The sequence below is a fragment of the Macrotis lagotis genome, chromosome 2, assembly GCF_037893015.1.
Source record: "Macrotis lagotis isolate mMagLag1 chromosome 2, bilby.v1.9.chrom.fasta, whole genome shotgun sequence".
NCBI lineage: Eukaryota > Metazoa > Chordata > Mammalia > Peramelemorphia > Peramelidae > Macrotis > Macrotis lagotis.
Genome location: NC_133659.1, coordinates 126921227 through 126935289, shown reverse-complemented (window position 1 = coordinate 126935289; position 14063 = coordinate 126921227). Strand labels below are relative to the sequence as shown.

Sequence of the window (14063 nt, the reverse complement as noted above, 5' to 3'; positions counted from 1 at the left end):
ATTCAGGCCTTTCTGACTCCAGGTCCAGCCTCTACCTACAACACTATGCAGCTGCCTCTTAGTAAGTCCTTACTATATTAGACACTTGTGACCTTGGCCTCAGATTTGTGTTTGGGTGTTTTCCCCCACCAAAGAAGGTTGTTCATGTTAAAGGCTATTTAATTCTTTAATTCTTGTATTTCTGAGCAGATTGGTCATTCAGTGCCTACAGGATCAAGCAACCTGACATGACCCTTTGTGCCTATGTAGAAACTTCCCCCATATAAGCCCTTTCCTTTTCTCTTCTGTGAACTTTCATTCCAAGTGAACATTGCATAACTTCTTATAATCAATTACTGTTATAAATTAACCTAACTTAATTTGGTGCTTTGAAAAATTTTACCAATTGCTTTCAATAGTATTGTTTTAAAAAAAGAAATGAGAAAATATTAATGTAATTTTGGATACCAACTGGATGAATCTGTTTGATAAAAATGTCAAGCTGATACATTTTGGAGCAGTGCAAACATCTTCAAATTGTTTATTTTTCAGAGAAAAAAGTATTTTTTGAAGAAGAAGGGGAAGATGCTTCTTTGAAAAAAAGATAAAATCTTAAAAATAACTTGCTAATAATGGTAATAACAATAAGCACCATTCTGTTTTTCAGATTTTGCACCAGATTGTGCCTTCTCATAAAATTATGCTTGAATTTCACACATTACTTAGAAAGTCAAGTAAGTCAAAATTTCATTGAGTTTCAGGAAAATTTCATCTTCCTTTGTGTAAACAAAATTGCCTGCTAGACAGGTTTTTCTCAGGGTCAGGAAAGGCTGGAGAAGGAAATGACTGTGTAGATATTTTTAAATTTATATTATCTATCCATCATAATCACTGCCAGACTTCATTTCAGCCATTAGAAAGATACACTTCTTAATGAAAGGAAATAAATTAGTTAAGCCATTCCAAGAACACTTTTTTTCCAGGACCTCTCCAAAACTGAGGGACCTCCATTGAATAGGAAGAAAGTCTATCATCTGTTACCTGTATTATATTATTGAGGAACTTTGTCTTTTCTCCTATTGTACTTTCTCTTGACCATTTCACTAATCATTAATTCTTCTATCAGAATTAGTAGACAGGGCAGCTAGGTGATGCAATGGATGGAGTACTGGCCCTGAAGTCAGGAGTGCCTGAGTTCAAATGTGACCTCAGACACTTTATAATTACCTAGCTTTGTGGCCTTGGGCAAGCCACTTAACGCCATTGCCTTTCAAAAACTAAAAAAAAAAAGAATTAGAGAAGGAAATGAAATTAAATTCTGGGCAACTTGGTGGAAAAAAAGTTTAAGAGAAGATAAGAACACTTGACTTATTCTGAGACTTCAAAATTACCCATATGTTGTTATCCTATGTTTTCTATCATCCTTATGGTATTATACTCTCCTTTCAGTATTATCATTAATAGGAATTTTGCTTTAACTTGCTTTTCAATAATGAGAATTTGCAGAACGTAAACCCACACCCCTATTAAAAGCAAACCAGTTGATTCAATTAGCCACATATATCACAAACTTGTGCTTAGTATAATGTATTATTTTAACTTGTGAAACAAACTATAATTTTTGAGCCTTTTATATTTCATTGCTGTATATAACTTGATCTGGTATGATTATTGCAGAGAAAGAAAAACATCGTAAGCTGGGGCTGAAGGTTATATTTGCAGTCTTAGATTTTTCTGGTTGCACTGAGAACGTAACTGCTTGGAGCTACTTGACAAAGGACTTGAAACACTTAATGAAGAAGTAAGTATGAAGCATCTTTCATATAACTGAGTCAGTGGAAACAAAATAACCCAGAATGCTGCTAATCCTAATGAAAAAAAAAGAGTAAGAACATCTGGATCTTGTCACTTTTAGCAGTTTTTCATTTTTTTAAAAAATCCTATTTCCCCCAAATTATATATCAAGACAATTTTTAGCATTCATTTTTACAAGATTTTGAGTACCAAATTTTTATACTTCCCCACCCTTTTTCCTAAAATGGAAGGCAATTTTATATAGCAACATGACATACATGCCATCATGTAAAGCATATTTCCATATTAGTCATAGTTATGAGAGGGAAAAAAACCATCAAAAAGACCATGAAAAAGAATAAAGTAAGTGAAAAAAACTATGCTTCAGTCTGCTTCAGAGTCCATCAGTTATTTTATCTGGATTTTAATAACATTTTCCTTCATGAACACTTTTTCCTTGTGTTGGATCATTGTGTTGCTCAGAAGGGCTGAGTCATTCTTAGTTGATCATCATATAGTTGTTTTTTTTTTTTTTTTTCAGTTTTTGCAAGGCAATAGGGATAAGACCACACAGCTAGGTAATTATTAAGTGTCTGAGGCTGGATTTGAACCCAGGTACTCTTGACTCCAGGGCCGGTGCTCTATCCACTGGGCAACCTAGCCACCCTGATCACGATATAGTATTGCTGAAATATTGTGCAATTTTTCCTGGTTCTGCTTATTTCACTTTGCATCAGTTCATACAAAGTCTTTCCAGATGTTTCTAAAATCTGTCTATCATTTCATACGCTTGTTTAGCCTTTTCCCAGTTGATGAGTATCTCCTCAGTTTCCAGTATTTTACTGTTATGAAAAAGTCTGCTATAAATATTTTCGTGTATGTAGGTCCTTTTCTCTTTTTTATGATTTCTTTGGGATTCAGACTTGGTATTGGTATTTCTGGATCAAAGGGTATGCTCAAAATAATTGGAAATTGAGGGGTTGTCCATCAATTGGGGAATGTCTGAATAAGTTCTGGTATAAGAATGTGATGGAGTATGGCTGTTCTGTAAGAAATCATAAGCTGGGGCAGCTAGGTGGTGCAATGGATAGAGCACCGGCCCTGGAGTCAGGAGTACCTGGGTTCAAATCCAGCCTCAGACACTTAATAATTACCTAGCTGTGTGACCTTGAGCAAGTCACATAACCCCATTGCCTTAAATAAATAAGTTTTAAAAAATAGCAATCATAAGCTGATAGGTGATTTTTGGTTGTAGTCCTAATTCCTTTGCCTTCTAGAATATCAACTTTCATGACCTCCAATTCTTTAATGATGCAACTACTAAGTTCTGTGTAATTCTGATTATGACTTTTTGATACTTGGATTGTTTCTTTCTGACCATTAGCAATTTTTTTTTGACCTAATAGTTTAGGAATTGATCATAATGTTCCTTGGAGTTTTATTTGGGATCTCTTCCTGAGGTGATTGGTGGATTCTTTTATTACCAATTTACCTAGGACAGGATGTTTACTAAATGCTGCAGTAAACAAAATCAAGCTACTGCAGAGCTCTCTCTCAAATGGCAAATCAAAATATATTGTCTATTGTTTCAATAAAAACATTTAAAAGTAAGTTGGACAGCCCTGTACTAGGATGTCAGGGCAGTTTTCCTTGATAATTTTTTGAAAGATGCTGTCCAGGTCTTCCTTTCAGGTAATTCAATGATTCTGACATTGCCTCTCCCTAATCTGTTTTCCAGGTCAGTTTTTTAATAAGATAGTTTACATTTTTCTTCTATTTTTTAAATTCTTTTGAGTTTATTTGATTCTTGCTACCTCATAGTCAATCGCTTCCCCTGTCCAATTATAACTTTTAAGTTGTTTTCCTCAGTTAGCTTTTGTATTTCCTTTTTTCATTTGAATAATTGTACTTTTAAGTATTTGTTTTCTTTTCCTAAGTTGTTGACTCATTTTTCATTATTCTCTTTCTTCACACTCATTTCTTTTCCCAATTTTTCTTCTTCTTTTGTATGATTTTTAAGCTCCTTTTTGATCTCTTCCATGAGTTCTTTCTGAACTTAAGACCTTCCTGTTTTTCTTTGGGTCTTTGCCCATAGTGTTTTGTTGTCCTCTTCTGAGTTTGTGTCTTGCTTGTCTCTGTCACCATAATAATTCTATGCTCAGAATTTTTTTGTTTTTTTCCTTATCTTTTTTTTGACCTTTTTTTCATTTTTTTTTTAATATGAACTCTACTCCCAGGATGGAAGGGATACTGTTTCAGGCTTCTTATGACAGAGGCTATAGCCCCAATTTACTTACTTGATCCTGTACTGATGTTACCTTGAGACCTACCAGAAAACCTCCTGTCTGATGCTTTGCTGAGGGAGTGGGGTGGAAGTGGTTGGGGCTGCTTAGCTGGTGCTAATCCAGGGTACTAGTGCAGGGGCCTGGCTGAGTGGAGGCCAGTGGGGGTTTTTCTGTGTTTCTCTGGGATTATACTGAAACGCATGGTGGTCTGGCTGCTGGAGGCTCCATTTGCATAGGCTGTGCTGAAGCACATGGCGGTCTTCAGTGCTGGAGTCTGCCCATGTCCCTGGCCCTGCTGAGACAGGTCAAGGGGCTTGGTACCTGTACTACTGCACAGAGACTCAGTATCTCCCCTGGTTTACTGAGGTGGGAGTCTTGCTGCTGATTTGATGGGATGCTTCCTCCTCTGGATAGTGTACCCCTTTTTACCCTAGACCAACCTTTTTCTGTGGATTTTCTAAGTTTCTTGGGCTAAAAAATTGTTTTACCCCCTCTTTGTTTTTTCTGCTTTTCTGGATTTGTTTGGAGGTGCTATTTTAGGTATTTTGAGAGTGAATGTAGCCATTTCCTACTTAGTCCAATAAACATATCTTAAGCGTTTGCTTTATCAGGCTCTTTTACACTTGAGAGTTCTTTAACATCTCTCCAGGGCCTTTCAGTCTCATGAAGTACAAAGCCTAAAGCTTGAAAGGCCTATTGTTCATTCTGATGGGTAAAATAGAGATTGCCAGACTCTCCAACTGAGTGTGTTATCCTGGCAATATTCTGCTTGTGGTATTGAAATGTCTAGTTTGAGTCCAGGGAATAAAGACCCAAGAAGTGAGCACTCGTTTTATGCCAGTGTATTGTAAGGAACTGACAGATGAGCTGAATGGTGATGTCTTTCCCTACCTTGTAAGATCCTTTCCATGCCTCGTAAGAATGCAGCAGCATAGGTGCGGCTAGGTGGTACAGTGGATAGAACACTGGCCCTGGAGTCAGGAGTACCTGAGTTCAAATCTGGCCTCAGACACTTAATACTTACCTAGCTGTGTGGCCTTGGGCAAACCACTGAACCCCATTGCCTTGCCAAAAAAACAAAATGCAGCAGCATTCTTCAAGGCATAGACTTAAAGGAGACAAAAGTTTCTGCTAATAGTGTATTATGCATGTCTCTTCTCTCAGTGGAGGATGGCCTCAATCTTTATATCTCTGGCCATGTTCTAGCAGGTGGCATAGTCAGAAAAAGGTTCTTTCTTCTGTTTGCCTTTTTTCTTTTTTTCTCACATGCCAGTAAATGAAGAGGAAGGAAATAGCTTGATAGGTTTTTTTCCTGTCTAGTTTTTTTAAAACATACCTTCTCACAAAAATGTTAATTATTTTTCTGGAATTAGCCTTTAGTAATCAGATAATTACCTGGTTTTGAACATTTAACCAAATTGACTCTTTGAGAATTAGTAACTGATTCTTTTTGGTAGTTTTTAGAGGCACTCTATAAAACTAAGCTATTATAAACCTTAGATATGTTGGATTGCTTACCTTCAAAAGTCAAGCCTTTCATCTTTTGTTTTTTGTAAATCTGAATGGCTGAAATCTTTTTTTGTGGTGGTAAAAAATTTGAAATTGAGGGAATGCCCATCAATTGGGGAATAACTTATCAAGTTGTAATGGAATGGAAGTTGGAATGTAATGGATGTAATGGAATGTAATGGAAGATTGTAATGGAATATTTTTGTGTTACATGAAATGATTAGTTGGTGGATTTCAGAAAAACTTGGAAAGACTTACATGAACTGATACAGAGTGAAGTGAACAGGAGAACATTGTACATAGTAACAACATATATTATGAACAACTGTGAATGACTTTGCTCTTCTCAATAATGCAGTGATCTAAAATAATTCCAAAAGATTCATGATGGAAAATGCTAGCCACATCCAGAAAAAGATCTTTGGAGTATGAATGAAGATCAAAGCATATTTAAAAATTTTTTGTAGCTTTTCCCTTTTGTTCTTCCTGTTTCTTTTACAACATGACTCCTGAGAAAATAATGTTTCATGATTGCACATGTATAATATTTATTAGATTGCTTGCTGTCTTGGGAGAGGAGAGGAAAAGGAAGGAGAAAAATTTGGAACTCAAAATCTTATAAGAATGAATGTTTAAAACTTTCTTTACATGTAATTGGAAAAAATAAAATTCTCTTTACAAAATAAAATAATAAACAAAAAAAGTGGGATTGCTGATTAACATGGTAGATCTTCTAGCACATATACTCATTAAATAAAGTTGCATAGTAAAATTTTTCCTGAGGGGATGAATTAAATAATGAGGTTAAGATAGAGATTTAATAAAGCAATTTATTTCCACAGTGCTCTCTCTCTCTCATAATGTGGTGCTAATTTTAAAACATTTTCCTTTTTTTATTTTTCAAATGTTTTCCTTCTCCCCATTTCTCTTCTCTAGAAGGCACTTAGATTGGGTTCAAGAGGGGTGGAGTTCTAGAAAGGATTGGTGGCCAACGTTTCACTTCAGCTATTATCTGGCAAAAAAGAATTGGAAGGAAAATAAGATCCTGGCACTGAAAAAAGCTTTCACATCTGGAATACTGTTGGGAAAAGGTATATTCTTTTTATTCCTTTTTGTTAAGTATATCTCTATCTGACCTCAACTCTCAAGAATATATATCTGATTAACTGCTTTAATTAGAATTGTTCAGTGGGCAGAGATATAAATAAATTTGAACCGAATAGTTACATAATACTCTAGAGACCCTTAGGTTTGGTTAATAAACAGATAGTGTTGGGTACAGTGTATTACAAATGGGTAATTTGTACTATCCTCAACAATTTGTAATACCCTTAACAAATCAAGATGGGAAGATGGTTAGAGATTTAGGATAATATACTTAGCAAGAATTAATAGGGTACAGATCTTCTGGTTTGGGGAATGCCATGTATATTTTTATGTAGATGGTCATGTTTGGCTTTTTTTTAGGCAAAGGGGTTAAGTGACTTGCCCAAGGTCACATAGCTTGGTAATTAAGTTTCTGAGGTCATATTTGAACTTAGGTCCTTCTGACTCCAGGGCTCTTACCCACTGTACCACTTAGCTACTTCATATTTGACTTTTAATGTCCATTGGTTTATTATTTCTAGCATTGTAATATGGGACTCTGAGGCACAGGATGAAGCTGTAAACAGCCCACACCATCTTAAATGATCTATGTATTGCTAGCTTGAAAGATTTTTGGGTTCTCTGTCAGGGAATTCAGTCAGGGAATCAAAAATACAACTTTTTAGACATTTTTTTTTAGACGGTAGCGATTCATTTTTTTTCTGCCAATGTAGAGAAGACAGCATCTCTCCTGTAAAGAAAAGAAATATGTCTGTTGGTCCATCAAATAAGACAGTCTTGTCTTTGTGAATTGTGTTGGCTGCTTGTCAAAACTCATTCGCCTGATGCCACTTCAATATGGACAGGTAGTTAGTGCCAGAATAAGGGCTGTGCAATGACTGCTAATGCCAGTCAGCAAAGCATGTGTAGGGAGGCGAGTCCAAGAAGTTACATGAGGCTCTCACAGTACCTGTTTTCCTGGAGTATAAAACTGTCCTGAAAAGGATCTATCTATGCTCAGATTCCATAATTCAGTTTCTGAGAGATTTATTTTGATTATGATAATTAGCATTGATATTGCTCTTTAAGCTTATAAAAGTATTTCTCATTTTACCATTATATCAGACTACAGATTCTAACTGCTTATATTTTAGGCCAGTGCTCACTCTGGCAGCACATATACTAAAATTAGAATGATACAGAGAAGATTAGCATGGTCCCTGTGCTAGTCTAACAAGCAAATTCGTGACACATTCTATATTTTTAAATGATTGTTGAAAACTACTGTTTCATGTACTTGGTAAAATAAATAAAATATTTAAAAAATAAAACACTAAAGGCCAGCTAGTTGGTGCATTGGCTAAAGAACTGGGCCTGGAGTTAGGAAGACTCATTTTCCCAAATTTAAATCTGATACACTTTCTAACTGTGTAACTCTGAGCAAGTCACTTCACCTTGTTAACTCAGTTTCCTCATCTTTAAAATAGCTGGAGAAGGAACTAGCAAACCATTCCAATATCTCTGCCAAGAGAACCTCAATGGAGTAATAGATTTGAACATGATTGAAATAACTAAATAATAACATTAACACTACAACTCTATTAATACTGCAGATATTAATATCACTAACTTTTATAGATGGGGAAACAGGTTAAGTAACTCATCTGCCATCCTACAGCTAGTAATATCAGAGCAAGGATCAGGTCTCCTGTGACTTCAGTTCTATTGTTCTTTATACTCCAACTTCCCTCCCTACAATGTCCTCTTACTGCCTAAATAGTTAGGCATCAAGAAATAATGATAAATCCTGGAGTTAGAAGACCTGCATTTGAGTCCTAGCTCTGTCCCTTCCCTACTATCAGAGTGATCTTGCGCAAATTATTTAACCTCTCTAATCTTCAATTTTCTCACAGAGGAAAACATTTCAAGTTTTCCTTTCCAAATAATTCAAGTTATCTTCTGTGTGTGTGTGTGTGTGTGTGTGTGTGTGTGTGTGTGTGTGTGTGTATCTTTGGAGAAATACTTATAATCATAGCATATAATTTCAAACAAACTTAATGGACAAAAATTCCATGTCAAGGAGATAACTAATATATAAATATAAGTATATATAAACACACGTATACATACACACATACACACAAACATATAATATTTGTCTTAATGAAAAGGAACAGAGATTGGCATAATACCCAAGTCATTTAAAGAAATGTGATTTCAATATATAATTTATTAATGAAATCTTACTTTGCTAAACTTTGGACATTTTCATTGCAGTGGGAATTCTATTCACCAGTCTTTGATTAATTCTTGTGGATGGAGAATAACAACCAAAGCAGGGCTGATTTTCTCTGCTCTTAGAGCAAGAGTTCTTCACCTGGGGTCTGAGAACTTAGTGTTTTTTGATTTTTTTTGCAAGGCAATGGGGTTAAGTGACTTGCCCAAGGCCACACAGCTAGGTAATTTTTAAGTGTCTGAGGCTGGATTTGAACTTGGGTCCTCCTGACTCTAGGACTGGTGATCTATCCACTGTGCCACCTAGCCGTCCCATGAGAACTTGTTTTAAAAAATATTTTGATAACTATATATTCTAATATAATTGATTGCCTTGCAATCCAATGTATTTTATTTTATATACTTAAGAACATTTTTTTTTCCTGAGAAGTTTCTACTAGATGGCCAAAAGGGAGTTAAGAATTTCTGGAGTTTTTTTGGTTTGTTTGCTTTAATGCCCAAACTATCTTTGAGGAAGTCCTTATAACAGATATCTTTGATAACATTCTTTTCTTTGCCATGGATTAGGAAAATAAAAAATCACTTACTTAGCATTTCATGATAATTGTAAATTCTAAGGTACAGCAAGCCAACGATATTTTTATCATTATTGATTGTTGAAACACTTAGATGGATCTGTAATCTCATCAATTTGAATATTTCTTCCCATGATGCTGCTCTAACCTATCTCTGCCTTTCTTTTCATGTGACTCTGGTTTATCTATGTCCTCCCCGAAATTCACTACAGAGAGTATACTCAAATGTTCTAGAAGTCCATATTGCTGTCTCCTGATATTACAAGGATACCAGGGGAACATTAGTGATAGGTATCTCTCATCTTGATCATAGCACCAGCATATTATCTCCTCTTAACATTTTTCCCTGATGACATCTTTATTCCCATTCTTTTTTAGAGTTCTTCATTGGTTTTGTAATGCTCGTATCTTTCCATTGCTCTTTGCATGATATTCTTTTTTCATTTCTTTTCAGTCTGTTGTTTCATATTTTATAGCCATATAAATAGACCTGTGAAATTTGATGTTAAAAAGATGGGCTTTTGTTTCTGGGAGAAGTTTGGAGCCATGAAAGGAATTTTACAACTTCCTGAAGGCAATCTGTCCCACTATAATTCTCTTGTTTAATTCTAGACCTTTTCATTTTTCCATCTCACGTATATATACACTGATGAAAAAATATTAGAGGTATCTTGTTCTTCTCTCTTCCTCCTCTTCCCCAAGTTCTTAACCCTTAATCCTTGAAACTACTAGTGCAGAAAATGCAAAGGAAGGTGTCATTCTCAGCTAATTTTGATTGGACATTGGCAGATCACATACAATTCATATCTTCTCCATCACTGAAACAGTTTAATAAATGTTTATTGGACTTTTGAAATCAAAAAACTCTAAATTACTGTAAAAATACTGTAAAGATTACCGTAATTGCCTTCTGTGGGGGCTGGGGGGAGGGAAGTAAGATTGGGGGAAAATTGTAAAATTCAAAATAAAGTCTTTAAAAAAAATACTGTAAAGGTAATGGATTAAAAACATGACCAAACCACAGGAATTTCAGTCCATGATAATCAGTTACTTATTCAGTTGCATGGTCATTGTTTTGGACTCAAAATGCTTGTTTGTGTTATATTTATATCTCTAATATGTCAGCATTATTATCTAAATCTTCATTTCTCTTCTGAAAATCTGAGTTGAGACTATCCATCAGGAGCTCTGTCTTCTCCTGATAATTACACTTCAGATCTCTAAAGTCTCCATACTCTGCCACTGTTCCACCCTGTCTTCTTTTACCCCATTGAACATTAGCTGCCTTGTGAAAAATTTCCAATTTCTCTTTATTAACTTTCTGATTGATCTTATTTCCTTCTATGGTCTAACCCATCTTCTCTGAGATGAGATATCTAGTCCTCATCTCACTTTTAAGCAATAATTCTGCATCATAGCTGCCTGCTGAACTTACTGGGCTATTTTAAAACAGATTTTAAGCAGATGTTATTATTCCCCCCCCCCCCCCCCCCCAGCCCCCAATCTCTCCTCTTCTTCCTCCTAACATTACATTTCTATTAAAGGTCCCATTCTTCTAGTTACTATGGTTCACCTTTATTGTCATCCTTGCCTCATCACTCTCACACCTCTCCCCTCTCCCCTCTCCCATATTTGGCTGGTGGCTGAATCCTGTCTACTTCCTCAGTGTCTTGTGCCTATTCCCTTCTCATCGCACAGAGTGACAAGCCTATTGATCACCTCTCTCTTGGATTGTTAGAGTCATCTTCTAATTGTTTTGCTTTTATGCCTCCAGTCCCTCCGCATTGTCTGAACCTCTTCCACCATAGCTACCAGGTGATCATCTTAAGGTTCACTTCTGATTATGTTCTCTTGCTCAAGAAGCTTAAATTTAGCTTTTGGAATAAAAATACAAATCATCCTGCCTAACTTTTAAAGTCCTTCACTCTCTGGTCCCAGTTTAGCTTTTCAGATTGAACTCATCTATGCAAGCTCCATGGTTCTTCATGGTTTATCCCCCTGCCTGGAGTACTCGCCTTCCTCACTTCCATTTATTAAATTTCCAGCTTCCTTCAAAGCACAGCTCATGTGCCACCTTCTGTAGGAAGCCTTTATTGGTCCTCTCACTTATCTGAAATCGCTTTGTATTTATTTTGACACATTTTGCTTATATTCATCTGAGTATACATTGTTTACTCCCAGGAAAATATGATCTTCTGGAGGCCAGGAATTGTTTCATTTTTGTCTCCCTATTCATAGAGTAGGCACCCAGTAAATACTAGTCAAGTTGAATTTAATTAATTGGGTCGTTTATGCCTCTGGGTAGAGAAGGTCCATGTAATATGAGTTAGGTAGTCTGGGGTTGAGATTCTTGGATTAGATGGTAAAATTAGTTTGAAATAAAATAACACAATTTAGAGATGTACACTAAGAGTTTTGTGTCATATTTTTTAAATTCTCTACTTTTTGTCTTTTAGATTGCAGATATTTTATGTATGTTTCTAAACAAGGTCATAAAGTCCAAGAGAAAAGTATTAAAACAATGAAGAAATTTGTGATGAAGCACAATATCTTAAATTCAGAAGAACTCTTATAGAATTATGGAATAATGAAGAGGTCATTGGAATTAGGGTCAAAAGACCTGGATTTCTGTCTCAGTTTTGACATCTATGTAATCTTTAGAAAGTCTCAAGAGTTTTGAGATATTCAGTCCCCCATTGTATAGATGAGGGGATAACTATGAGGAAAATGTTATAAATGTAAAGCATTTTAAAAATGTATACACAAAGTACTTCTGTTAGAAGGCAGATCTTTAGAAAAAAATATTTTTCTATGTTAAAATTCTTGTAATCAGTTTTGTAAAGAAAACTTGTTTCAGCATAACTGTAACTTTACTGCACTTTATGTTTATTATATGTTTCTAACTTTTTTATGAAATAATAAAACAATTCAAGAAGGAATGCTCTCTTTTAGTCCATACTTTATATCTGGTTATGCAGTGTGGGGTGTTTGGGGTCTCTCCCAGGTTGAGAGGAGATGTATTCTTGAAGGACAACTCAAGAGGCACTGGTAGTGCTACCTATTTGGAATGAAATGAACTTTTATGATTCCATTTTGTTTCTTCTGGGTTGATCTTTCAGGTTAATTGAACCATCAGTGAGGTAGTTTTTCCAGTGTGAGGAATGTAAAACATTATGTGAGATAATTGTGATTATTTTGAGTAAGCAAATATCCAAGATATTATAGCTTGTAACAGTTTGTCAATTGAAATAACATTACTAACAGAGAAATGTAATTAATATAAAGACCTATTACTGGGCAGCTCCAGGTTAAGGGTAGAAGAGATTAAAATAAGAGAGAGGGAAGGGACAGATTAAATTCTCCTGGGCTGAAAACTCCCCACTATGGTAATTATTAATGAACTTCTGAGTCACTCCTAGCACCTGTTTTCTGAGGTGGAGACTTTCTCTAGTAGAAGGCCACTTTCCAGACTGATTGAATAATGGGGCTTATTCCTATACTTAGGAATTAACAGCAACTCTATAAAATTGTATTGTCTGGCGTAGTAGTAAATGGAAAATTACTATGCTTCTGTAGATGGTATAAATTGAAATCTATTAATCTTCTCTTATTCTGTGCAATAACTATATTTTTCCTTGAATCTTCCATAGAAGATGAAACTAATATGCCTTTTTGTTCCTTGATGGTAATGGAGAACCCTTAACTCAGCCCATGAAGCATTGGGTAGACTTTTAGCAAGAGAAATCTATAGTAGCAGAGATTTGGTATTCTCCTCCTCCTCCCTGATGAAGTTATCAGAGAGAAGGATATCTTGGTTTACACCACCAGATCAAGGGATCCCTTTTCTTCCAAATTAATAAACATTTATTATTATTATGCAAATTCATAATTGGAAAGCAAGTCATTTCCCAACAGTGCAACCCCTTGGTTCCCTAAACATTTTCTGGGATAGAGTTTCTTAAGGGAAGGGGGTGGGGAACCTGAGATATATTCCTCAGGCATATGGAATCTTTTGAGTAGTTAAAACATCACAAGAGTTAAGTGCTATTCCAGAGAATAAGAAAAGACTGGAGAGGGGTCACCCAGAACTGTAGCCAAAATCAGTCCATTGTCAGATAAATCTTTCTAGAGGCTAAATTCTAGCAACCAATGGAGCAGACTTCCCCATTCCCCCCTTAATAGAGTAGCATTGATTTATCTTAGATGTAACTGCTGGCAGGTAGAACACACAAAATGAACAAACTGCTGATTAGCAGAGAAAAACCTTCTGTCCTGAGATAAGGGAAGAAGGCCCATTTCCCAGTGGATGTGGGTTCAAGACCACGCAAGATAAATGGGTGATCCACTAGGTCTAAGGAATCCTGTTGGGCAAAAGTAGCTGCTTCATTTTTTTTTTAGGTTTTTGCAAGGCAAATGGAGTTAAGTGGCTTGCCCAAGGCCACACAGCTAGGTAATTATTAAGTGTTTGAGACCGGATTTGAACCCAGGTACTCCCGACTCCAGGGCCAGTGCTTTATCCACTGTGCGCCACCTAGCCACCCCCCTCATTCTTAGAGAAATTCTATGCTCATTTGAACATCACAACTCCCCCATCCAGATC

The 14063-nt window shown here is 35.9% G+C and overlaps 1 protein-coding gene and 1 non-coding gene across 3 annotated transcripts in view; both read left to right on the top strand.

The window, feature by feature from the left end:
- TAF1A (TATA-box binding protein associated factor, RNA polymerase I subunit A) overlaps nucleotides 1-14062 on the top strand; it is a 99297-nt gene extending 85235 nt beyond the window's left edge. For both annotated transcript variants that reach the window (XM_074222731.1, XM_074222732.1), the window contains 4 exons: nucleotides 647-713; nucleotides 1657-1780; nucleotides 6504-6658; nucleotides 11920-14062. In XM_074222731.1, the coding sequence (XP_074078832.1) occupies nucleotides 647-713; nucleotides 1657-1780; nucleotides 6504-6658; nucleotides 11920-12038 (465 nt within the window). In that variant the 3' untranslated portion in view covers nucleotides 12039-14062. The remainder of the gene's footprint in view (nucleotides 1-646; nucleotides 714-1656; nucleotides 1781-6503; nucleotides 6659-11919) is intronic.
- LOC141515672 (U6 spliceosomal RNA) lies at nucleotides 7812-7918 on the top strand. The gene has a single exon (XR_012476431.1). It is a non-coding gene; the product is annotated as a U6 spliceosomal RNA (small nuclear RNA).
- Nucleotide 14063: the final 1 nt, after the last annotated feature.